Source organism: Lemur catta, chromosome 17, assembly GCF_020740605.2.
Source record: "Lemur catta isolate mLemCat1 chromosome 17, mLemCat1.pri, whole genome shotgun sequence".
NCBI classification, from domain to species: Eukaryota; Metazoa; Chordata; class Mammalia; order Primates; family Lemuridae; genus Lemur; species Lemur catta.
The window spans coordinates 24787150-24813121 of NC_059144.1; the positions used below are offsets into that span (position 1 = coordinate 24787150).

At 61.4% G+C, this 25972-nt stretch overlaps 1 protein-coding gene across 5 annotated transcripts in view; it reads left to right on the top strand.

Moving 5' to 3' along the window:
* The window catches only part of NOL4L (nucleolar protein 4 like), a 120464-nt gene that overhangs the window by 81641 nt on the left and 12851 nt on the right, over positions 1-25972 (top strand). For 4 of the 5 annotated variants that reach the window (XM_045529450.1, XM_045529451.1, XM_045529453.1 and 1 more), the window contains exon 5: positions 10831-10972. In XM_045529450.1, the coding sequence (XP_045385406.1) occupies positions 10831-10972 (142 nt within the window). Of the gene's footprint in view, positions 1-2580; positions 2711-10830; positions 10973-25972 lie in introns of those variants that run through there. The other variant, XM_045529455.1, reaches the window with a different exon arrangement.

A 25972-nucleotide genomic window follows, 5' to 3' on the forward strand; every position in this document is an offset into this window, starting at 1 on the left:
CATGGCGCTGCCGCACAGCCGGGTTTCTGCACGGCTCTCAGCTTTCTGCGGGTTGAGTGGGGCTGAGGCTGTTTTATCTCAGGGATGGTAAATGAGTTCACATTTCATGCCTAGAGAAAATCACTGCTCTGCCCTCCTGGGCCGCACTAGCTCTCTTTTATTAGAGAAGAGGTGGGTTATCTGGGTTCAATTCCACCTTTGAACTTCAGTTGGATTTGGCTTTATATTTCAAGCCCAGATGTCCACCACTGCTGTGAAATAGTAACTCGGGCCAGAAGTCAAAAGTCTCTGGAAACAGTTGGGGGGGGGGGGACGATGGGAAACCCTGAGACTAAATTTTCTCATTTTCAGAGTGAGGAGGGACAAGGACCCCTGCTGGAAACACGTTTCCCTGGATGAAGTGTTGTGGCCACTAATGCATTCTAAAAATCATTCTTGGGCACCAACACGTGTGGACATTGGGGCAATTAAGCCTTCAAACTGTCCCATGCCCCAGATGATGATAAGTAAAGGTCTAATAGAGCAAACTGAGGGGAGTGAATCGAAAACACCTGATTTCAGGAATAAACGGTGCTAATGAGTAACATGGTGCTTAAACTCTTTTAAAAGGGAAGTGTGAGTTTGATATTGCCAGCAAGATGCTTAGCATGCGAGGACGGAGGTCTGCATGCGGGCAGTTTGGTGTATTGTCATCTTTCCATTTCCCTGATGGGCGAGCACCCTCTGGACCTGCGGCGGTGTGCTTCCCGCTCGCGCCTGTAGGGGGAGCCTCGTTTACCTCGGATTGTTCACAATGCAAAGCTTTCAGAGGAAGAAAGAAAAAGGCTTTTTACAGAAAAAAAGTTGGAGGGTTAAAGGCAGTCTGTTTCAAAATTGCAAACAATCGCAGTGGCTGTCTCGTTTTCTCTTCTCCGCTGGTTCCACCGTGAATGAATCGTAGCGTAAAGAAGTCAGTAGAAATTGCTTTCCTCTTCGGATGCGACCAGAAAAATCAGGAGGTGGGATCGTTATCGGGGTTTTGTGGGTGTTTTTTTTTTTTTTCCTTTTTGGCCATTTCCCCACAGAATTGCACGAGGGTAGCTACCCCTCCCTGTCAAAGCACAAGCTTCTACCGAGGCTCACGTGTTGTGACGGGGGCTCGGGTAGGGGCTTGTGCCCCTGACCCATTTTCTCCGCCGGGGTCCGGTTCTGCCGTGTGGGGACAAGCGCGTTAGGCCTTCGGTCCGAGGCTGCTCAGAGGTCCAGGCCCCCCAGCCCACCCCGACCCCGCGGCGCCCCATCCCGCCTTCTCGTGCACCGGGGCGGAGAAGGTCCGCCTGCCCGGAGGATCGCGGCCGCGATCCGCGTGGGGCTTCCCTCCCGGCGACAGCGTCTCGGCGGCAGTGCGTGCCCAGGTCCGGGACGGAGCAGCGTTCGCGCTGCCCTCCCGTTACTTTACAACTGCAGCTCGCGCGCCGCGCGGAGCCGGCACGGTGAGGGCTGGCGGGGCACAATGACCGAGGGGGAGGCGGGCGGCGGGCGCTCGGGATCGCCGAGATGTTCGGGGCGAACAGGTGAGCGCAGCCTGGACGCTCGGGCGGCCGCAGGGAGGCGGGGAGGAGGGGAGCAGGGGCGGGTGTAAACTAAGTGGTGGGAAAGAGACAAAGGAAGAGTGAAGAGGCGAGGTGGTGCTGATTGGGGGGAGGGGAGGGGGCAGCCGGTGGGCAGCGCGCCGAGGAGCTCGAGCTTGAACTTGATCAAGAAAGGGGGGGACCCTGAGGTGGGGGCTGGGGCCCCGGCAGAGAGCCGGCCACGTGCCTGGCTTTCCCAGGCCTGGGTCTCGCTCCGACCGCCCGGGGGGCCGAGCCCCCAGGCCCGGCGGCCCCACCCAACGAGTACCCGCGTCCCTCTGGAACCGAGAGGAGACGCACGGGGGTCGAGGGCTGCCCAAAGGCCCCCGGGCGCTGAGAGTTCCTGACGGTGCCTGAGTCACTTTCTTCGGGCCAATCTCCCTCTCCCGGCCTGAACGCAGACAGCCCGCGGGTGCCCGCTCCCTTCCACCCCCCGCCGGACCGAAGACCGCGGCCTCCGGGAGCGCGGGGCGGGCACAGACCCCACCGCCTTCTTTCCCGGGCTCAGCCCCCCACAAGGATCTTCTTCGTAGCGCTTCCCCCTTAAGAGCGCTCTCCCCCTGAAGCGCACGGCGGCGCGTCCAGCGCGCCCTCATCACCCCCCCTACCTGGCCCAGCGCCCCCTCCTTCCTCCTCCTCTTCCCCCGCGCCTCTCCCTCCTTTCTCCTCTCCCCTCTCCCTGGGTGCCTCCTTTTCCTCTCTCCCCCTCCCCCCGTGCCCACTCCTCCCTCTCACCCGCCCCTCCACCTCCTCCTGCGTGCGCCCTCCCTGCGCTCCCCTCCCCCCCGGCCCCCGCCCCGTGCCCGGTCCCGCCCTCCTCCCCCGCCTCCCCGTGCCCGGTGCCCCCCTCCCCCTTCCTCCCTCCCGGCCGCGGCGCCGCCGCCGCTGCCGCCGCCGCCGCCGCTCGCCTGGGCCCTCCCCCTGGCCACCCCCGCCCCCGGGCCGGGCAGTGACGCGCCGCGGCGGTACCAGCCCCTCTCCCCGGGCGGCCGCGGCGGCAGCAGCAGCAGCAAGCAGCTGGAGCTGTGGGGCTGTCACCGCCGCCCGCCCCGCTCACTCGCGGATCCCGACCGCTCGTTTCCGCCTCGCCTCCCGCCCAGGTACGGAGTCCGGCCCGGATCCCGGCTCTCGGGCCGTTTCCGGGCCCTTGGCCGCCGCCCCCCTCCTCCCGCCGCTGCCGCCGGGCGTTGAGCTGCGGTTAGCGGGGCGGGGGGCTGGGGGGTTCCGGGGAGGGGGCGCCGGAGGAGCTTCCTGCGCCGGGGCTGAGAAGGGGACGCGGGGGAGCGGCTGCGCCCTGGGCGGAGTGGGCTGGGGCGGGGGGGCTGGTGAGTGTGGCCGAGAGTGAGTGGGGGGCCGCGGGTGCTCGAGGGGTGTGCCTGGCCCCGAGTACTCTGGGCTGCGGGGCGCACCCCACTCCCGGGCCGTGCGCGCCGCCGGTCCTGGGGGGCGGTGATTGTGTGCGCCGCGCCGCGGTATTGTGCGGCGGCCACACGGTTTGCGGCGGGCTCGGCACCGCGTCCCGGGGAGGAAGGCGTTTGCAGGCGGCGGGGTGGGGGCCGGGCTCGGGTTGCCGCCGCGGTCGCGAGAAGGGAAGTGGACTGTGTTTGGGGATGTGAGGACGGGAAGCGTTGACTGCAAGGGAGGGGTGCCCTGCCACGGCGCGGGGAGTTGAGACGCGGTTTGCAGAGTTGAGCCCACTTCGGCAGGCCCCTGTCCCTACCCGGAGGGGACCCGGTGCTCCTCTCAGGTGTACGGTCCAAGCGGAAGCTGCGGGGGTCGGCAGCCTCTGGCGAAGGGGCACATGGGGCGGGGGCAGCTGGCCGGCCCGAGGGCGCACGGCGGGGTTAAGTTGGATTTACACCTCCGTCCGCTACTCCCCTCCCTCCACCTAGTCCTCTAGGGCCGGACACTCCGGCCGGGAACTGGGGGGCTGGGGAGTGCAATCCGCATTTTTATTGCAGCCTCTGGGTTCAGAAGTGACCCTACTCCCACCAGGAGCTGCGTTTGCCGGAGTCCGGTCGCCCCTACCCGGCCGTGCTTCCTGGGGGAAGTTCTCATTAAGCCTCGCTAATTAGCATTATTCCTGGAGAAAGGTTAAGGTTAGACCGTCCTTTTCCTTATGGGAGGCCCACTCCCTCCTCCCCATTCCCTTCTCCCTCCCCTCTCCCCAAGAGCACAAAAGCACAAAAAGAAAGTGTGAAGAGGCGCAGATCAATGGAGAAGCCACAAACCCATTAATTCAAATGGAACCGTTTTCCCCCTCTAAAACATTGATTTTTCTTTCTGTCTACTCTGAGGGGAGATGAATGACCTCCTGATTTCACCTGAAATGGTGTTTGGACTCTGTGATTTCCTCCTCCTTCTGAGAAGGATTGTGGCTTGAAATAGATTCTCCCTTGAGATAAAGCCCTACTTATCCCAGAATCAGCTGGCAACCCCAGCCTGCCCCCCACCCCCTCACCGTACTGAGGGGGAGTTTGGGGAGAGGTGTTTAGGGGCTCCCATTACTCTTCTGGGGAGAGCCGCCTGTGTGATGGGACCAGGCCCCTGGCTTGACCCCCGAAACACCAGTTTCTGGGCTGAGTAGCTTGGGGAAAAGGCCCATTTATGACCCAGGCCCCAGTGGTAGTTGAGCCCCCAAGTAGTAAATTACCCCTTCATTGGAAAGCCATTAGGGCCTAAATGCAGCCTTGAATAACATCAAGCTCCTGTCTAATCCAGGCTCAGGCTGGGCTCGGTTTACAGAGTAGGATTGATTTTAAGACGGCAACTCCTCCTACACTCACTGCCCTACGGCTGGCTGGGTGACGTGACCCCATTCAGCACCTTCCTGCCCAGTAGTGGGAACAGCGCCCCAGCGCCTTCCTACCAGCTGAGAAGGCCGACTTTGAGGAACTTCTCCTCGGCTGCTACCCTGGGCTTTATGGAGCTGGACAGCCTCTGAATTGCTCAAGAACTTTTTCTGTTTTGTCTGGGTACTTTTCTTGGAAGGACAGTCCCACAGGGGATTCGCTCAGAGTGGTTCCCCTCCAGCCCTCCTTTTGGCTGGAAGAACCGTGTCTGTTGAAGCACATCTCTCCAGTCTCTCGATTTTAAAGAGACCCCCGTTAGTGGCAGGGGCTGGGGGTGTCCGTGAGGCCCTGGTGGTGAGGAATGCTGTGAAAACAGCCCATTGCCTTTGCTTAGGAACAAAAGCCCGTTTTACACTCAATACACTAGTGGGAAGGTGTGGAAAATGCTCACTTCCCGCACACAGGCATCCATTACAGCAAGGACAACAGAGTGTCCACATGTGTATGTGAATGCACTCCCGACAGGCTCTGTGTGCGAGGGAGAGAATACCTAGAGTGTGGCAGGTGATTGGCCCTGTCTCAGCCCTCCCAGCCTCACGCTTCCCAGAAGAGCTTGTGCTTGCATGGCAGCAGGAAGGAGTGGAATTGTGCAGGGAGTATCCTTGGAAGACTGGCCTCCGCCCCTCCCTCCCCTGGCGGCCAGGTGGGCTTGGGGTGTAGCATGAAGCAACAGCCTTAGAACCCCACAGCACCCAGGAGCTGTGGCTTAGACCACCCTCATATTTCATTTGTGCAGCCCCTTCCCTGCAAGGATTTGAACCCTTGCTGCTTTAGATCCTGGGGGTTTTTCATCTTCCATTAGTAAGCCATCTGATGAAGCGAAGTGGCTAAGTTGGGGTCAAACTCGGTTCAGCACCTTCTTGGCATGCTCAGAAGGCTGTGTGTGTGTAATGCTTGCTGACATGGAGACGGGAGAATGGCCTGGAAGGGGCCTGCAGGTGCTCCAGCAGGAAGTGCTCACCGGTGGGCTGAGAAGCTGCTCCACTTCCCTGCACCTTGGTGCCCTCCCGCTTGGCCTAGAGCTGGGGCCGGGGTGACTTCCTGAGCCTGGTGTTCCTTCCTGCAGGGGCTTCAACCTCTCCTGGAACAAACTTGGGGGCTGTACAGAGGAGGGGTCTGTTTCCTGCCTGGCCCAGAAACATCCCTTGCACATCCCTGCCTGCCCCCCACCCCGCCCTCCTCTGAAACACACACCCGGGGCTCCTGGTCACGGCTTATGGCTTACAACTGCACTAAATTCTCAGCAAATCCTCCTCTTCTTCTTTCTCGAGCAAGCGGTAGAGATAAAGTTACAGCTCTGAGGAAAGGCCTGGAAAATATTGTGTGGGGCACGCCCCAGGATCCCAAGTCCTGGAGGATGCAAATGGCTCAACTTCAGAGGCACCAGGAACCCAGTGCCAGAGAAATTGACCCCAGTTGTAAAATAATCAGGTTACTGATAGCACCTGCCCGTGGTTACAAGCCATGGATACAGGCCTGTTTCCACCATTTCCCCTCCGGTCTCCCGTTTTCTCCTCCTCCTGGGCTGGGCAGCAGTCGTGCTAGTTAGCCCGCAGACGCTGGGTGGAGAAAAACTGAACCTGCCCGTGAATTTTGGACTGGAGATAAGAGCAGGGAGGGTCTGGTCAGCTCCTCTCCCTCTGCCCAGAGGCAGGGCTCCCAGATCGGGTGTGTCCACTTGCCTGCCCAACTCTTAAGTTCCCTTTCCACGAGGGCAGTTGGCCCTGTTGCCCTGTGACCCACAATGGCTTAGTAAAAGGATTTGTTCTGTAAAATTTGGATTCAGTCAAAAGGCCGCACTGAAGGATCCAGAGGGCCACATGTGGCCCCAGCGCCACAGGTCCCCCACCCCTGGCTTAGGCCCTTTGGTGCCGAATAAATGATGGGCTTTTATTGCCAGGTGGGCAGGGCCGTAGGCTTCAGGTGTCCAAAGGCAGAGGCTAGAGGAACCAGGGGGAGCTGGCTGGCCACTCAACGTGGGGTCCAGGGAGAGGGGACCCAGACATACCGGATTGCACACACGATTGTATTTGATAATGAAAGTTTTGTTGAAGTTTGTTAATAGAAAGGGAGAAGTCAGTAGCCCTGATTCCCTTGAGATTCCAGAAGGGAAAAGCAAGCAGTGACTGTGAACTCTGGGTGAGCCGGTGAGAGCCTTGTGTCTCCACACAGGCCTCAGGCCTGGCCGCTCTCAAACCTGCGCCGGCCGCCTCCCGCGGGTCCCTCGGGAAGTGTGTATTTTCTCTGTGCTCGCTGGTCGCTGAGGGGTCCTGAGCTGTGTGTGCTGGTAATTGCCTGTGCCATGCGCCTGCCTCTCCGGCCTCGGCTCAGGGTGTGAGTGGGTGACCAGAGTTAGAGTCTGCCCGTCTGTAGCTGGGGGGCTCTGCTGTGCCAGGCAGGGTGCAGAGGGGTCTTGGGAAGGCGGCTCCTCCAGGCCAGCCCTGAAAGTATGGCTGTTGAAGATGTCTGTGTAAGTCTGACCAACACTTATTTTTGTGTTGCTTTTTTTTTTTTTTTTTTTTTTTTTTGGAAAAGTTAGGTTTAATAGACTTGATTTCTCTCTTTAGAAAAATTGCTGTGGCAGTCAGGCTGTTAAAATCTTAGATGGAACCACTTCTCACAAAACTGGGGTTTGTGCGACAGAACCCTGGGGGCTGTGGGAAAATGTCCCGGGCAGCAGGGTCAATTAAGTCAGGTGGTATGGTGTCCCACGGCTCCTCCCCACCCCACTTGGCACCTACAAGTGGATTAGAATTTTTAGCTGGTCCCTTTCCCTAGATAAGGAGGCCTGGAGCAAAGGAACCCACCCCCTTAGTTATCTTTGCTCCCAGCACACTACCAGCACATAGTAGATGCTCAATAAATGCACCTCAACTCATTGAGGGGACAGAGTGAGCATGTGTGAATGTGTTGAGTTCCCTTTGAGTCTTATCTTGAGAGACTTTGTTGTTAAGGAGTCTGGTTGTTTGGATTGAAGGGAGGAAGCATGGGGAGGTGGCCCATGGTGTGGTGACACTGTGGTGTCAACTCTGGGCACAGACTGCCTGGGTTGGTACTCCGGCAGCTGGGGCAGGCCTCCTGGGGCAGCCAGCAGAGCCGGAGCCAGGCCTGCCGTGGGTGCCTGTGTTACGGGGCCATTGCAAGGAACTCTCACAACCCTCACCCGAAGCCCCACACTTCTGGGCACTGGATGCTTCGTCAGGTGGTTTTGATGTCAGTGCGAAATGCAGCCCACGCCTTCCCAGTGGGACCTGTCAGAGCAGGGAAGGGTGGAGGGGGCGTTTTGATGGACAGTTCAGCCATCTGGGCCAGAGGAACACTGGGCTGTGTGAAGGGTGGCTGGGGACTACAGGAGGGCACATTGCAAGACAGCCTGCTGCCGCCGGCCTGCCAGCCACCACCCCAGTCTTCTTATGTCCTCTGTTCAAGAACTGTGTGCAGTGGGACCTGAGTCCTTAATTGTCAAATTAACACAGCACCCTCATTAAACACCAGCATCATACCAGGCAATTCAAGGATTCAAGTCTTGCTCGCCTTGTGGGGGACATACAGCCCAGTCCCCACTCTTGGAAGGACCTAAGGTCTTCTGGGGAAGGGCAGGGCAGAGGTCCACAATGGAGTGACATGCTGCAGCCGAGGGATGCAGCTTGGAAGTGGGACTGTGGGGCGCAGCAGCAGCGGGGTGAGGGACAGCTCCAGCAGAGGCTTGGCAGAGGCTAAGGGGGCGTGTCTGGTCCTTTGCAATGGCACAGACCTGGCTGTGCCGCTGGTTAGCTGATGACCTTGGGCAAGTGCCTCAACCTCTTGGAGCCTCGGTTTCCTCGTCTGTAGAGTGGGGCTGGCACCTGCAGAGGGCGGAGTGGGGGGGGAGGCCTTGTGATGAGCTTTGCCGCCTTGTTCTTGTTTTCCAATTGGCTGAGCGAGGCCAGGGTGTGGGGGCCTCCCTTGCTGTTCCCAGCCATTCTGACTTTCCCCGCTCCTCAGGGAGCCTCCGTGATGTAGTGGAACACTCCACAAGCCCTTCTCTGCGCCAGAGGCAGCAGGTATAGCCCTGCCAGTTACACGCACCTTGGGAGGGGCAGTCTTGTGTGTGGCTCTGCTGCCCCTGTGTGCTCACCCCCTCCTGGCCTCAGCGGCCTCCTTGTTGCCCCTCAAACCCAGCAGCATGTGCCCGTCTTGCTGATGCCTGTGCCTGGAACACCCCCTCCCCTGCTTCCTTCAGGCCTCTGCTCCAGTGCCCCCTGACCTGGGGTCTTCCCTGACCACCTGCCAGCTCTCCGGGTCACTCTCCTCTTGCGCTGCTTTCTTTCACTTTGTGGTCCTCATGATCCCCGACAACATGTGTTTCTCTCCGTGTCTTTCCCAGGGTGGTGAGTGCCAGGCAGTCCAGGAGTTTGATTTGTCCACAGCTAAGTTTCCCGGCACCTAGAAGGGTGTGTGGCCCGTAGTAGGTGTTCAGTAAATACTTGAGGAACGGATGGAGAGTTCGGAGTAGGTGGCGCTTCCAAATGCTAATGGAACACCCTGTCTTTGAAGTCCTGAGTGTTTCAACAACACCTAGTCTTCTCCTTTGGCCATGACTTTGGGTTGTACCCTGAGCACGGCACCGCCTGGATAGCCAGGAAGCAGCAAGGGGCCCAAGTGGGATGCCCTCTACCCGGCTCCCGATGCCCACATGGCAGGACCGTCTGGGAAGATGGAGAGCTCCCTGCCCCGTGTGGCCTTGCTCTCCGCCTCCAAGGGACCTTCCCCAACCTGCCAGCCTCCCTTCTTCCCCCACCCATTGAGTTATCGAGTTATTGAGTTAGCATAGGGGAGAGTTTTGTTGTCCCTTTGTACCCTTTGTGCAGAGAGAGCCTTTTGAGCGTGTGTGCGTGCATGTGTGCGTGCATGTGTGTGTACACACAGTCTGAGTGAATGTGATGCCCGTGTTTGCCCAGGGGAAGGCCGTGGGTGGGTGTGCTTGTGTTTATGGAGCAGGCGTCGGAGAGAGGGAGGTAGAGTGAGTGTGTGTACACGCGTGTGTGGGGAGGACACCAGAGGTCACGTGGGCTCCGTCCCTCAAGGCTGTGGGTGTGCCTTATGTGGACCCCGGGCACTGTGACCCTACTCTCCTGTCCTCTGGATTCAGCCACAGAGGGTCCACACTCTTCTGTCGCACAGAAGCTGCAAATTCCAGGAAACTCCCTGCCAGCCCTGGTGCTGGGGGAGGGGGAGGCTAATCCAGGCTGGCTCCCCAGCGCCTGGAGCAGATGTGTCTGCCAGAGGGACAGCAGCCTAAGAAAGTTCAAACCTAAGTGTGTTTGCTCGCTATGAAGAGCCCTCTGTGAGGGGCCCCGGAGGGGAGGCTTGGGGGACTGCTCTGCCAGAGGTCCTTCCTGGGGGCCCACGGAGGCCATTGTGTCTTGCTGCGGGGAGGCCAGAGCTCCAGGGTGTGGGAGCTGCTGGGTCATCTCCCTCTGGTGGTTTACAGCCGGCTCCCAAACGCAGTTGCTTGCTGCTCCTGAGAGAGGCTGGGCCAGAAGGAGGTGGGGGCCCTTCCTGCTGGAGGGCTGGATTGAAGGGGCCCCGCCCCGGGGGTTCCCGGATGACTGGCCAAGGGCTCACTGAAGCCGCAGCAAGGGGAGAGGAGCAGGCGTGGTCCTCTCCAGCAGGCCATCCGGCTGTTTGGAAGGCCCTGGCGGCCCCCCAGGCCCTCCAGCTGAACCCCCTTTGCGGTCTGATCCGAACCCTGGCCCGCCCCACCCCCTTCCTTCTCTGCACTTCTGGGGCTGGCCTTTTCTGCTCTGGAAGCTACCCAAGAGCATATCTTTGAAGCACAGCAAAGGTTAGGAAGGAGGAAGACAGAAATGTCCTCTGGGCCGGGGGAGTAGGAGAAAGGAATTCCATGCATGCTCCATGGGAGTCGGGGCAGGCCTGGGGGGCTGTCAGCTCGGAGAGGCCCGGCGAGTCCTGCCACCCCTGCCACCCCGTTCTGGCCGCCTGGCACTGTGTGGAGTGAGCCCTCTTCCCCAGGCTGCGGACAGGGAGCAGGGAGCAGGGCCCTTGTTTACAGCGCGTTTCAACCTTGGCTCACAAGGGTAAGAGCCAGGCCCTGCTATCCGCTCCTACAGGATGCGAGACCTCGTAATTGTCTTCAATTACAGGCAGTGCGGCCCCCAGCCTTGGCCTCCAACAGGAACCAGAGTCCAGGCCACTTCCACAGGGCAGGGGCACACCCCTCAGCCCTCACTTCAAGGTTTGGGGGCTCCCTGTGGCCTCTGGGGCACCTCCAAACACTCACTGGCCCTGGGCTGACCCGAAAGGCTGCCTCGGGCCTGCCAAGAGCCCGTCCCTGTTGAACGCCCGCCTTCTTTGTCCCTGCTCAGGATGAGACTTCTGTGAGCAGTGAAGATTTTGATATGAACGACTCCACATGGATGTCAGCTGACCCACACCTGGCCTCCAGCCTGAGCCCCAGCCAGGACGAGAGGATGCGGAGCCCGCAGAACCTCCACAGCCAAGAGGACGGTGAGTGCCCTGGCAGCCGGTGAGGGCAGTGCTGCGCTCAGCTCCTAGTCCTCCGAGGTGTGGACAAACCCAGGGTGGCGGGATCTGGGCCATGGCCTCTGGGGGTGGTGCAGCCCGAGCTTGCAGCTGCCCCTAATGTCCTCAGCATCTGCGTGGGCCCACTGCCCCCGCCGCTGGCTCCAGGGCGGGCAAGTCATCCTCCCAAAGATGAGTGGATGGAGCCCTTGGGGACTGGCAGCCCAAGGGGGTGTCATGCCTGCTTGTTGGCTCTGATGCTCATGGGCTTCGGGGATGTGGCTTTCAAAGTTATCACGGTTCAGGTCTGGGAAGGTTAACGATGTGCCTGACCCAGAACAGTTCAGCTGCCCAGCAATGAAAACAAGAGCTGTGTTTCTGCAGCTTGGTGTGAAGCTGGAGGACGGGGTCACCTGGCGAGTGACTTGGCTGTGCAGCTGTCCACATGTGCCCTCCAGCCCCTTGGGATGAGATATGGCTGGCTGAGGAGGTGTGCGGACCCTTCCCCAGCCACGACCTCCACTTAGAGGCTTCCTTCTTCAGGGTGGAGAGTTAGGGTCAGAGGTCAGACCCCCGAGGTCCACTCGAGCTCCCATGTGGAGCTGCCAGTCCATTGGGCTCTGGGGCCCTGGCATCTGCCTCAGATGACAGGGTTTGGGTGTGGGGTGGCCTGTGGTCAGAGCACCCCTGTGGGGCTCTTATTTCCGGGGAGGAGGTGATTGGGGGCGGGGGATGAGCTGAAGCTGGGCCTCAGAGAACTGGGGTGTAGGAGCCGCAATTAGGAGGGGTCGAAGGTCGGGGCCTGGAATGTGGGAGGGAGGTGCGGGGTTAAAAGGGGGTGTAATGTTAACTCTGTGAAACGGTCAGCCTTCAAGAGTAAATAAGGGGTAGGAGCCTTGCCGTTTGGGTCAAAGTTCGTCTCCATGGCAGAACCCTCGCCTGCCGTCCCAGGCCTGAATCCGGCTTTGTCTGGGAGGAGACCCAGCCCAGCAGCTGGAGGTGTCTGGGCCAGGGGCTGGGGAGCCCAGGGGGTGGCCGTGCGAGGAGTGGGGTGCAAGGCTGCGGGAAAGAAAGGGCTTTTGTGCCTGATGCCTCGTGAGGTCAGCGCGACCCCCTCGTGCTGCAAGCCTCCCAGACCAGTGCCGCCTCCCAGCCTTCCCACAGGGGCGGGGACGGGTGGGGGTGGCCACATGCCTGGGGGGCTCTGGGGTGGAGACGTGCCCAGCAGCTGACCTCGCCTCGCCTGGCCTGAGCTGGCTGAGGCCACACCCAGAGGCACACCAAGGGCCGCCAGCAGCACTCAGCTGGGGCCATCAGATGCGCCTCCCTGAAGGATCCAGAACTGACGTGGTCCCCCCCCCCACTCCCGAACAGGCCTCGTTGTGTTGTTGTTCCTCACAACCCCCCTCCCCCCGTGAGTGTGATCTCTGTTGGACACGCTTCCTGGGGAGGTTTGGAGATTGGAGGGCCTTCAGGATGAGGCAGCAGAAGGCCGTGTTTCCATGGCCACCAGGGTCCTCCTCAGCGTCCGTTGTCCCTGCTGCCGGGAGGCCAGTCATGGAGCCAACGCTGGGAGAAGCAAAGGGACTGGTGGGGTGGGCAGGTTTTGTGGCTGGTCCACAGGAGGCCGGTTCGAGGGCAGCCTGGGGGGGGGTCACCCCGCACGTGGGCCCCTCCTGGCCTGGGCTGAGCTGAGGCGGGCTGCCCTGCTGAGAGGACGGGGCGTTTCTCAAGGCGGGCCCCAGAGCTGGGACGGGGAGGCCAGTACTGACTGTGACACCTGGCTCTCACTGTTCGCTCAGGCTGTGTCTGGAGGCCGGCTGGCTGGCTGAGACCCCGGGGTGGCGCAGGCCTGGAGGAGGTCCCGGCACTGATCTGGGCTCTGCTGCGCGCTCAGGGCCCTCTGGCCTGTTGGTGACCGCTGTCTCTGTCCAGAGCAGTGGGCTCCCAGGTTTCAGCTGGGCTTAGACAGGCCTGGAGTCCCTCGTCCCTTCCGCCCACACACAACTCACAGCCAGCTCCTCTCAGGAGGTGCTCAAGGCGCGGCCACGAGCTGAGGTCTGGCTCCGGGGCGTGCGCCAAGAGGAGACGGTCGGTGCTGTCAGTGCCCCTGTCAGGGGAGGTCAGGGACAGGCCATGCAGGGGACCTGGGGGCCCACACTCCACACCCAGTAGAGCCCTCCATGCTCCCCGATCATGGGCCTCCATTCTGAAGCCACTTCCTCCACTGCCGGCGCCCAGGTGGGCTTGGTGTGTGGCCTCTGTCCTCCAGTCCTTGGTGGATGCGGCAAGTTGGAAAGATGGGCGTCTGAGGCCCCCACTAGGAACTCTGTGAGGTGCACCGTGTCCGTCTTGGTCCCTGCCCTGCCCCTGGGACGCGAGCTACGTGGTTGGCACATTATAGGGACCTGCTGAACGTCTATTGCCTAAACAAATAAATGAACAGACATTTATTGAGACCTGCCTCGAAGCACACCATCCACAGGAGATACAGGTCTGCCCCATGTGGGGGACACGTTGGGTCCTTTGTTTCTGAGGACATCCCCCAATCTGGGTCTTTTCGCTTAGCCAGAGGTGCAGGGACTCCCAGGGCTGTGCCGACGGTGCGCCCAGCCCTGCTCCCCAGCCCAGAGGCAGCCTGAGGAGGCCTGGCAGTGAGCACAGATGTACGCCCTGGGTGGACTTGTCGGGGCTCTTCTTTTTCATAAAATTTTAACAAAAGCAGATGAGGGCTGGGCCTTGGCAGGGTGAACCCATGGCCGAGACCGCTGAGCCCAGAGTAAGTGGGGAGCGCGCCAGCCTTTGCTCCCCGCGGAGTTTGCCTCTGTGGTTTTACCAGGGTTGGGAATCTGCCTGTCCCGAACTGGTGACGCTTTCATCCCAGTCCTGCCACTGTCTGGAATCTTCCTCTCTCGGGCTCCTTACCATGTCCCACACCCGTCCCTGAAGCCCTGTGCCGGGATCTGTGTGACCACAGCTGCTGCCACTTGGCAGGGAGCAGCACCCACACGTGCCCCCATCTCACACGGGAGGAAACAGAATCGGGTAGAGACTGGGTGACCTGGCCAGAGGCGGGGGCTGGGAAGAAGCCAGTGCTTCTCCTCTCCCCTCTTCGGCAGATGCGGGGCAAGCTGTGAGGGTTCCCAGCAGACGGGCAGGGAGCTGGGGAGCCAGAGGCCCCCACACGCTCAGAGCACTGGTTCCTCCGGGCCCAGAGTGGCGCAGGCCGACTGCTGCCACCGCTTCGTGCCCACACGCATGCCAGGTCCCCTCCAGACCCTCGGCTAAGCCCTGGCTGAGGCTTGGGCTTTCTCTGGGGTCTGAACGGGACTTCGTGTGCATCGTAGGGAGGATACCTGGGAGAAACCAGCTCTTAAGACTTTGTCCAGAGACTCTAGTCTGGCATTGCCTTGGGGCCGAACAGCCCGTCAGCCTGTAGTTGGGCTGCATCCCTGGGATTACCTGTGAGATGTGGGGGTCTCTTTCCCTTGTTCCGTGAGCCCCCAGTCCCCAGCACAGGGAGTGAACCTTGGATGAAAAGGCAAACGGGCACACGGGCAGGTGGGCCGCGCACCTCCTCAAGGCCAGGTGCAGGCTGGGCCAGGTCCCGACCCCGCGGGCGGCCACTCCTTCCGTTTCCCCTTGCAGGGCTTCACCAGGCCCCTCTGCTCCTTCCTGAGCGGAAAATGTGAGGCCGGGCCTCCAGAAGGGAAGGGATGCGTGGGGGTGGGGAGCGGACATTACTCACCTCCTGGGCAGACAGGAAGCCAGCGCCAGGGGGGAGCGCAGGGTCTGCTGCACCAAGGCGTCTTCCGCCTGCCTTCCACAGGATGGGGACCTGGGGGTTGCGGGGCAGGAGCTGTGTGGAGACTGGGGCGTCTCAGGGCCTCGTGTGTGCGCCTCCCAGATGAGGCTTCTCCTCCAGCCTGGACCCCTGGACCCACCGGACCTCGGAGCGTCCCTCTGTCCAGGCTCTGAGGTGGGACTGAGGCACGAGGTCCTGCAGCTCTTCCAGGGCTCGTCCTCAGGGTAGCCGTGAGCTTGCTGAGCGCCCTGCCCGGGAGGTTGATGCTCCCACCCCTGCCCTCGCCCTGGAGGAGGCTGGGGTCCAGTTGGAGAGGGACAGGCACAGAGGTGGGCTGTTCATCGTAGAAAATTTAGAAAAAAATAAAGGAGAACAAAAGAAAATTAAAAACACTAAAGTTTGGGGGGATATTTTTCTCCAGCTTTTAAAGCCTCGTTTTCATCTCACAAGGAGATGGGATCGTGTGGTGTTGTAGCCACTTTTCTTCCCACGTAATGTCATTGGGTGTGGATCAGTGGCAGTTTTAAAGGTTGCCCAGTCAGCCCAGTGACCGGTGGCCTCATTCCTGAGCCCACTTGGCGCAGCCCCGACCCTGTGAGCTCAGAACTGTGACTGTTCTTGATTCACAGAAGAGGAAACCTCTCCAAGAGGGAAGTAACTTGCCCAGACCTCTGGGAGCAGGTCTCTCCTGAACTGCAGTTTGGCTACTTCTGGGAAGGACATTCATGTCCCTGGTTTTCCTTCCTACGAGCAGTGCCGCAGGGAGCATCCTCAGGGCCGGGCCTCCGTGTGGCCCGAGTCTCCTGTCCTGGGCTTAATCCTCAGCCCCCACCACAGAGTAGGAGCTCGGCAAATGGCCACCAAGTGACTAGACGCAGAGACTGGGGGCCCCGGAAAGGGAGAGGCTTCGGGAGGAGGCTGTGTTTGGGCAGAACGGCCGAGGCAGGCCTCAGAGGCTTGGTGGCAGTGTGTCTGCAGGGCGCTGGGAAGGGAGGAAGATGCTGGATGCCAGGCTTGGGGGTTTCCAAAAGCTCCCTATGACCCCAAGCTCCAACCAGGAGAGACAGGGTGGGGAGGCCATAGCCAGGCCACGTGGCGAGGGTCTGGGACACCAGGGGGTCCAGGAGGATGGAGAGTGGCTGGGGCTGCTTCTGTGGGCCTGAGGTCTCCACTGGACGTGGCATCCTGCAGGTGGGGCCTGGCGCTCTGCCGTGGATCTCCCGCATGGGTCCTGGCCCGCCCTTGCTCTGCTGTGTGGGCCTGGGCAAGTTGCCTGCCCTCTCTGAGCCTTAGTACTCTGTGGCATGACCTGGTGGCTGTGGCCATTCATCCTGGTGTGTCCTCAGGAGCACTTTGAGAAGACTGAGGCCTCTTGGCTCTTGTTGTCCTCGGGTGGGTCCTTCCACTACCAAGGAACAAACTGGGCAGCAGTCAGCAGGATGCTACCCTGGGAGCGAGTGCATGACCACTTGTCTGCCCAGGGCTCCCCCTTCCTTACTGGCCTGGGCCCCTCTCCCCTGGGGGCCCTTCTCCCCTGGGGGCACTTCGGCCTGTGCAGGCGGGTCTGCAGGGAGGTGTGGGCCAAGTGTCAGACCCCAGCTTGGCTGCTTGCCCAGGCTGGGATCCTGCCTCAGCTACTCCCCGCTGTGGGCCTTGGGCAAGTCATGTCCCCATGCTGGACTGTGGGGTGATAATCTTGCCCCTTCCCACCGGGCAGTCAGTATTGGATGATAACGTGGACAGGGCAGAGGCTCGTCAGTGGCCAGGCTGGTGCTGGGGTTCGTGGAGCCAGACAGGGCCCCTGACACATGCAGGCTGGGGGCTGCTGAGAGATTAGGGGTCCTCCTGCTGCCCTCTCCCAGATTCTCTGAACCCCTCACTGGACCCACTTGGCCCAGTCCTTCCTCCTCAGGTCTCTCTTTGTCCCCTCTGTCCACTGAGCCCTGCGGACCCTGAGCATAGCTTACTTCACGGCACTCAGACCGGCACCCGCACCCCCACCCTCCTCTCAGCCCCCGAGTCTTGCTGCTTTGGAAAGGGGGCCGGGCTGGAAGGGCCCTGGTGCCAGCTGGACCCAGGCTCCCACAGCCTGTCCTAGCACCCCAAGTTCCTGTCCCTCTCCCCACCCACATGTGCCAGGCCTGTCCGGGGACCCTGTTCCCCCTAAGACCCTGCTTCTTGACCTGGCCCCTGACCCACTTGACATTCCCCTGCTGACTGACCTGAGCCCACGTGTGAGGAATAGGCAGGAGGCAGCCGTACGGCTGGTGGGGAGGGAGCCAGAGGGAGTCGGAGCCAGGCCATTCAGGGTCAGAGGTGCATAACCCCTGTGCCTTGGCCACTTCTAGTGTCTTCCTAGGATGGTACCATCCTCCCTCCTCTGGGCCCATCCCTGGGTCAGAGCAGCTCTCTCCTGGGGTCACAGAGCTCCGTGGCCTGCTGCAGCCCGTTCCCTGTGGACCCAATACTCGTGGCTGGGCACTGCCACTGTCACATGGGAGATGGCCTCTGAAAGGCTTTTCCTCCAGGCTTTTCCTCTCCCCCACCTGCCGATCTCGGCCCTGTCTTTGCTCTGACCCTGCTTCTCCGCTGGCCATGTGTGTGAGGCCCAAGGCTGGAAACCCAGCCCTGTTCTCTGGCTGTGGGTCACCCCACCCCACCCCCCACCCCGAGTAAGAGCCGTTTGCTCCTCCTCAAGGCTCTAAACGTCCTCACCGGATGGGGTGGACAGGCAGCGGCCTTCTGTCCTCCCCTCCCCCCAGGAGCGCAGAGCTGGGGCCCAAGCCCTTCCAGGGATTGGCCGTGGGCCACGCTGGCAGTCCCGGGTCACAGGAAAGTGTCCATCATCAGCTGGGCTGCAGGCTGCACAGACAATGCCGGGCTGTGCCGGCCCTCTCGGCCTGCCGAGGGGTGAGAGAGGCTGGGAGACGGCGCGGAGAGATCCCATTATCACAGGAGCAGGCAGGGCTGCATGGCCCTAGGCCCCCACAGGCCAGGATTCCTGGCGGGGACAAGCCCAGGGGCCTGAGGTGCGGTTCGGTTCGCTTGCTAAGAAAGGAAGAGGGAGAACCCGCCCCCCAACACCTGGAAGATCAGCCAGACCTGTGGGGCCATCCCATCCGGCAGGTCACAGCCCTGCCCCGCCGCCTGCCCTCAGCCCAGGACACGTACTGAGCCCCTCCAGATTGACCCTGGGTTGAGGCAGGCCCTGCTGTGCTGCGAGGGGCTGAGGAGGGGGCCAGGGGTACCCGCACCCTGAGCCTGTCCAAGGGTGACTTTCCTAGGAACCAGGAAGTGACTGGGGCCCTGTTGGCGTCATCACCCTGACCTAAGGACTGGGATGCACCAATCCCAGACAGGCTTCTGGGGGGGCTGGCGGAGGGCCTCCCAGGGCCCTCAGACACCACCCAGGCTTTGGGGCCAGGGCCCTGCCCCATGAATCATGCACACACAGGCCTGAAGTGGTTCTGTTTGCTCTCGGAACACATGATTGCGGGGCAGGCTCTGGGCATCCTGGCTGGAGCTTTGCACATTGAATTGGTTTATTTCTCATTGCCAGCGCTTGGCCTAGAGGGAGGGGCCTTGGAGGACACACCCAGGCTCTCGGACTGGGAGTTTCCCCCAGGCATAACTGGCCAGTGGGTATTGGGGGAGGGGCTCCAGGAAGTGGAGGTGGCAGGGGTCGGGGAGTTGTCCCGCAGTACAGATGGGCAAACCAAGGCACAGAAGGGAGCTGGCCTTGGAGGCTCCCAGCATGCCCAAGAGCACCAGGGCTGGGTCAGGGTCCTCTGGGGGCTCTCTGGGTGCTGTTCCACTCCGGGTGAGGGCCCGTGATACCCCCTCGGGGTAAGGGCAGTTGTGCAAATCGGGCATGACTGGTTACCCAGCGCTGATGCATAATTGGTGTCTACCCCTACCAAAGGTGGCGTCTGTCCCCAGGGCCCCACCACTTTGGCCACCTGCCCTAAGACCTGAACTTTCAACTGCGGTTTGGACACCTCTCTAGGGGCCAGGACCCCAGGTTCCCCACGGAGACACGTGATTTCAGTTTTAGGGGAAAATGCGGATCTGGGCCATCTAATGCGGTAGCCGAGGGCGGGGAGCCGGCACCGGGAAGAGGCCAGTGGGGAGGTGTGCTGTGCGTGTGAGATCCACGCCGGGGCTCGGGGACTGCGTCTGAAAAAAGAAGGTGACATATCTCAATTTGAATGCAGTATTGATTACTTACTGAAATAACATTTCGGATCTATTGGGTTAAAGTAGATTATTAAAATTAATTTCATCTGTTTCTTTTTACTCTTTGAAAATACGGTACTAGAAACTGTAAGAGCACGTGTGTGGCTTGGGTTCCGTTTCTGCCGGGCGGCGCTGGCCACACTCTGAGGGCCCTAGGTCGGCCCTTACGGGAGGAGTCGCAGAAGACGCGACAAGAACGCCACCAGCAGAGCACCAAGGCGGGTGCTGTGGGGAGGGGTGCTGGCGTCCCAGGGCTGCACGCTGGGGGCAAAAGTGCAGCCCAGACGGGAGCACGGGTTCCCTGTGCCCCCTGCCGGGGTCAGGCCAGGCTGTTTGAACCACAGGGACAGAGGAGGGGTGCTCAGGAGGGACAGCAGGCAGCAGGGGCCTGAAGGCCAAATGGAGAATGCAGCCCTCATGCAGTGGGGCAGGCGCCCAGTGTGGCCCATCACCCAGGATGGTGGGATCCCAGTGTCCCCCATTTGCCCCTGGGCCCCTCCTGCCTTGCCTTCCAGGAGGGAGACCGGGTACCCCGCCAGGAGTCTGGTGCTCCTTGGAACTCTGCATCATGGAAACACGGCCCAGGCCACTGGCCTTTGTCAAAGCAGGCAGGAGGCCAGGCCTGGTGAGGTGTACCCCAAAGTCAGAGCCTAGAGAATGTCCCCTGACCGCAGCCCAGAGCCCAGCACACTCTGCCTCCCTCCTCTGCCCCTGCCTGCCTCTCCTGGGTGTGAATTATTGATGCCCTCTCCTCTCCCCTGCCTGGCTGCTGTCGCGGCAGCCTTGCAGAGGAGGCGGCCATACCTCTGGCCACGGGAGGCAGCCCTCGTGGCCACATGCCTGGCCCCTGGTCCCAGGGGTGGTAGACCGTCCCGCCTTGCCTAGCCCCGCCTCACCCACCAGGAGAGGGTGCCCCTGGCTGTGGCCCCAGAGCCCGGTGTGGCGATCGGCAGCTTGCACAGAGCCAGGCTTGTGCAGCCTGCGGGGTGCTGGCGCCCACATAAGGGCATTGTTTGCCGAGGTAAAAGGGGTTTTTGTCTCCTTCTGGAGCCAGGACAGAGGGAGGAACAATTTCCCCCATTCATCACTAATTCCCCCATTGGAATCGCAGCACATTGCCCCACGTTAGAATACATGGGCACGCCGTCCTGCCCTGCCTGTGGGCGTTCCGGGCACAGGTGGTGGGCTCTGGGTCCTGCCCAGGCTGGGGACTCACCCTTCGCAAGAGCCAGGGAGGCCTGGTTCTGCGGAAATGTTCAGAAGGGGTGTGTCCTCGCTGCCCCTGAAGGCCCTGGAGCACAGCTGCAGGCCGGGGCAGTCTCACTCTGCTGGCCTTGCTCTGGCTCCAGCGGGCTGGCCTCCAGGGGGTGACCATCCTGGAGGGGGCTCCTGGCAAGGCAGAAAGATGGGGACCAGGTGGGGACAAGAGGTCACCTGGGCACCCTTAACATTCCACTTCTGGTTCCAGGTCTGTGGGGTCCAGCCAGAACACACAGCCTGCCCTTGAGCCCCTCGGCCGCTGGCCTGCACCCTGCACCCTAGAAGGGCCTGTTGCTGGGCCTTCGGTGCCTGCGGGACAGCTGGGGTTTTTCAGAGTCATAAAGCGTCAGAGCCCAAGAGGGCGTCACGGCAACTCCCTGGATGCAGATAAGAGGAGCTGGGGAGGCGGCTGCGCCCAAGGTCGTGCAGAGCAGGGCCCCGCACCCACTCTGCCCCGGCCTGGGCCCCACCATGTTGCATTCGGCACAGGTTTGGGTGCCTGTCTGTGTCTCTCGTACATTGCCTTTTTGGGGAGGGTTGTATGAGGAAGAACTCAGAGCGGATTGGAACCCAGCTGGCCCAGTCTCTCTGTTCCTCCTTTTTCCAAATGGTGGCAGGCGCATTCTCTGGGCCAGGTGCCATGCTGGGCACTGGCAGGGGTCGGGGGCCTGCAGCCAGCCCCTCCTGTGGGTACCAGCCTCCTCGGGACTGAGCTAGGGAAGGGTCCCCGATGCTTCCCTGAGGGCCCCAGCTGGTGGGGTCCCAGCGTGGAGAGAACCCGGCTCCCAGGTCCTGTCCCTCAGCCCTTGCCAAGGGGAGGACCCTGGATTACTCAGACCGAGCCAGACACGTGATGCGAACCTGCCTGCAGCCAGCCTCAGCAATAAGGAAGTTACTGGCTCCCTAACCAAAGAGTCTAGGGCCTTCTTTGGTTTTAGGCACAGATGGATTTAGGGGGCCCGTCCATGCCAATGCGGCAGCCCGGCCTTCCCCAGCGTGAGCCTCCCTGCCTCGTGGGCCCAGCAGCCCCAGGTGGGAGGAGCTCTTCTTCCCTGTCATGGCAGCAGAAGCCCCAGGACCGACTTTTTCAGTCCAGCCGGGTCACGTGCCATCACCAGTGGTTGTGATGGGTGTCGCTGACTGGCCAGGCCTGGGGCACATGCTCGCCCTGGGGAACCTGGGAGACTCCGGTGCCCTCACTGGAGAGAAGGGTGTGGTTTCTAGGGAGGCAGGAGTGATCCGGGCCCACCCATGCAGATCTGCCAACCGTGGTCTCCAGGGCTGGGGCAGCTTCCGTGGGGGCTGGGCACAGGCCAGAGCCACAGTAAACATGGTAGTGTTGTGGGAAGATGGTAGGTGCTCTGGAATAAGTAGGTAAAGGGGTCAGTGTGTCGGAGGCGGGCAGGGCTAGCCAGGGGAGGTCTTGCTGAGCCCTGGAAGTGAGGGAAGGAGCCAGGGGCAGCTGGGGACAAAGTGAGGCAGGGAGAGGGACAGCAGGTGCGAGGCCCATAGCTGGGGTGGCAGGGGGTGTACCAGGAGGCCTGGGGGTTACAGCTAGGATCACAGCCACTGCCTGTGGGGCTGAGGGACAGACGGAGCCAACCCCATCCTGAGCAGCACCTCTGCCCGTGCTGGGTCACGCGGCTTCCCAGGGTGAGTCTCCCCCAGTCCAGCCCTAGCCCACGTGCCCTGGGGTGGGTTCTGCCGAGGAGTGGGCCAGAGCCGTGCCACGAGGGGGCTTCCCTGAGGTGGCAGCATTTGAGTGAGGTCCTGGGCCAGGGGGCTGGTGACAGCTTCTTCGGAGCCCAGTCTCCTCTAGAACCATTGGGTTGGTTTCTTGCTCACTAGAGCGTGAGTCCCCAAGGGCAGCACCCACCCCTGCCTTGTCACCCCTGGTCCCCGATGCCCAGCTCGGAGCCGACACGCGGCAGGTGCTGAGGAGAGGAGGTGGCGAGGGGCAGGCACGGCAACTCCCAGCCCCTTTGTCCTCCCTCCTTCCCTCACTGTGCCCACCCCCGAATCGGCACCTGCCGGGCTCGGGGCCGCCTTGTACATCGGAAGTAGGCGAGTTATGAAGCGAGAGAACAGGTGCTGGGAACCCACTGCTTTTTCCCTTTTGAGCACCTCCTCTATACCAGATATCGTCTACACCGTATAAATCCTGTTTTACTGATGGGAGACCCGTTCTGAAGGGAAATTGAGACTCAAGGAGGTGAAGTGGCCTCTTCGAGGCTACACAGCTGGCATCCACCCCGCCGCATTCTGCCAAAACCTGCAGCGCTCCGTTTGTAGACAGCCCCATGGATGGGGTCACACCAGGGCAGGCGGTGTGGGGGTGGCTAGCACGCCAGGCCGGGGGCCGCCCGCACCCAGACTCAGGGTAGGCTAGACTTCGGCATGAGTGGGGAACACAGGCTCCGTGATTTTTTTTTTTTTTTTTTTTGTCCCTCTGATGTGGGCTCTGTGCATGTGGCTGGCCCTCCCTGCCCCAGGTGTGCATGGGTGCCTGGGCTGGCATCAGAGCCTGTTAACGGGGGCCCATAGGCCTGTTCAAGGTTTCGTTTTGTTTTGGGGGCTTTTTGGTACAAAATACATATAACATAAAACTTGCCATTTTTACCATGTTTAAGTACACGATTCAGCACCATTGTTCAGTACCATAAACAAAATCTCTGTCCCCGTGGAGCAATGCCCCCCTGCTCCTGGTAACCTCTGATGTACCTTCTCTCTTTGAGTGTGCCTAGTCTGAATATTGCGTGTAACTGGAATCATTCAATATTTATCCTTCTGTCCGGCTCATTTCACCTTGCGTGATGTTTTTAAGGTTTGCCACGTTGTAGCTTGTATCCAGACTTACGGCTGAATAATGTCCATTGTCTGGCTAGACCACATTTGGTCTGTCCATTTATTTGTCAAGGTTTTTCAAAATATAAACGATGTAAATCAGTGACCAATATTTTACAATCTGGATATTTACATGTTACAGATTATTTTCTTCTAAAAACCTTGGAATACATGGCCTCCTGGGTCTCATCTGCCCAAGCACTGCCCTTACTAGACTGGGTGGCACCTGAGTACAGGGAGGGGTGCCTCCACTGGGGCAAGTGCCTGCTGCTCCCTGGCCGGGTACACAGCCCTGGGCGAAGGTGTTGGTGGCAGGAGAGAGTGGGCCCCCTGTGCCAGGGTGCTGGCCTGGGTGGGGCCCCAGAGCACCCTGTGCGTCCCAAGCAGCACCTGAGGCTCGTGTGTGCTCACCCAGGGAGGGCGAGCCCATCCTCCCAGGGGAAACCTGGCCAGGGAGGCAGATGATGGGATGCCACCTCAGGCCCCCTGCAGGGTGCGGCACTGTAGCTGGCCTTGGCCTGATGCCCGTGGTGAACGCGGTGACCGTTGGCTCGCTGTAAGCCAGGCATGGGGCCTGCTGAGGAGTGGCCCCTCCTTCCTGAGGAGGAACCCGAGGCCCTGCGAGGTCTAGCAAGTGGCCTACAAGGATAGTGTCAGGGTGTGAAGTTGCACCTGCAGGGTGGGCTAAGAACAGGCCCCTCACAGAGCTCCTGCGAGCTCAGGCAGTCAGCCAGCGTGGGTGTGCGTCCCTGTCCCCAGTGGAAGCTCCTGGACCTCTGTGGGGGCTTCTCTGGTGACAGGGCCTGCCCTGGTGGGGCGGGCAGCCCTCAGGATGACCCTGAGGTGAAGGAGGCGTGAAGTATCCCTGGGAGGGTGGGCAGCAGGCTGGGATTGGGGCTGTACCTCCGTCCTAGGGCGGGGAGGAAGGACCCCCCCAAGGAGGCAGTGTGGAGCCAGGCCCTGAAGGCCAGCTGACGTTGCTCAGCTGGGGGGATCATGGCGGAGGACGGCAGAGCCCAAGCACAGGGCGGGGCGCGGCTGTGGAGGTCAGGCGGCTGAGCACACAGGGACAGGGTCCCAGGAAGGTTGTGGGGGGGGGGGCTCCAATTAGGCCCCAGTGTAAAGGGGTGGAGCGGAGGGAGGGGGCAGTGCAGGAAGACTGGGGGGTTCCCCACGTTAGAGGCTGGTTGGTGCCCCCACTCCCACAATTCACTTTCTGGGTTATCCATGAGGTTCAGTGATGCGCATCTGCTCCCCAGGAGGCCTGGCACCTTGGTTGCAGTCATTACTTTGTTTCCTGGCCTGGGACAGGTCCAGCATGCAGTAGGTGCTCAGTAAAGATGCTGGGTGATTTGTGCATTCCACAACGTCCAGGCTGGTCGCTGGAGATGCTCCCAGGAGAAAACCAGACCCGTATGTGCGGGAGGAGGAGGGGCGGGGAGGCTGAGGTCCCCGCGGCTGCTCTGGGATGTGGGCTAGTAGGGGAGCTGGGGGCGGGCTTTGAACAGAACCTGGAGCTGCCCTGCAGGATTGAGGGAGCAGTGGAGCCCTGCTGCCAGGAGGAGAACAGGACGCCAGGCCCAGGGGACCTGCTGCAGCCGAGGGGGAGGGGTGCCACTGCGCCGCGGCCTTTCCCATCCCCCTCCGCCCGGCCTGGCTGCTTGATGGGCAGCCTGGTCCCGCCCCCGGGCAGCCCGGAGCCCGGCGATTGGTTGGGGCTCTAGAGCCGCTCGGTCGCCATGGGGACGCTCAGGCCGTGCGCGTGCCCAGTGCCCAGCACTGGGGACTAAATCTTCATAATCTGCCGGCTGAGAGGGTGGGGGTGGGGTCCACGCGACCCTGGCCTGGGGGAAGGGGCGGCCTGGGATGTGGCCAGGGCTCGCTGCGGCCACCCCTCCCCCACCCGCGCTGGCTGCAGGTGCAGAGCCGCCAGGGCGCCACCGGGAACCACGCGGGTGCTCACCTGAGAGTGACCCCGGGAGTTCCAGGGTGGCGGTGGCCTCTGCTGTCTCAGCGGATCAAGCAGGCGGCTGGGCCCCTGTGGCAGGAGAGGCCCGGAGTTCATCTGACAACGTCCAGTCTCCCTAGTTAAAGTTTGTTCTCCCAGGTTCGGTAGGCGGGCAGTGCCGCGCTCTCCACAGCAGGGGGCGCCCTCGGCAGCGCTTTGTTGGGCTGCCCACCGCAGGAAAGCGGCGACGGCCCGCTCAGGTGCCAGGGGGCTGTGCCCAGAGGGCAGCGGGCACAGGCTGCCGAGGTGGAGCCGTGCCTGCCTGCAGGAGGGGGTCGGCGACTGGGGGTTCACAATGGAGCCACTCCTCCGTCAAGCAAAAGGAGGAGAAATTCAGGGGCTCAGTGTGGGGAGGGGCCCCTAAGGGTGTGAAGGGCAAAGCAGTGCTGAGCAGGGAGGGGGATCACGGTGGGTGGGAAGGTGCCATCTGGCAGCTGGGGAGAAGGGAGGGTCTGGCCAAGCCCCAAGCAGCCTCTGGGGTGTCCAGGGACCTCTGGTAGGCCACTCACACTCGCAGACCCTTGAAGCTGGGCTTCCTCGAGCCTGGCTGTGTTTGAGGGTCTGCTGTGCAGGAGGAATGGCCATGGCTGCTCTGCGCCTGCTGGCCCCACTGCTCTGGCAGAAGAACCCCCTGTGGCTGCCTCAGCCAAGGCTTCAGGCTAGAGTGAGGCTGGACTCCCAGAGCCACGCCCTCCCCCTGCCCCCCCCCCCAGCGTGGAAGACACAGGGCAGGTACTCTGGGCAGGTACTCCGAAGTGGCTTGTGTGCATGCCCTGGAGGGGGAGGGATTGTCTTGGGGGGTGGCATGTGCTGGGATGGGGCCTCACACCCA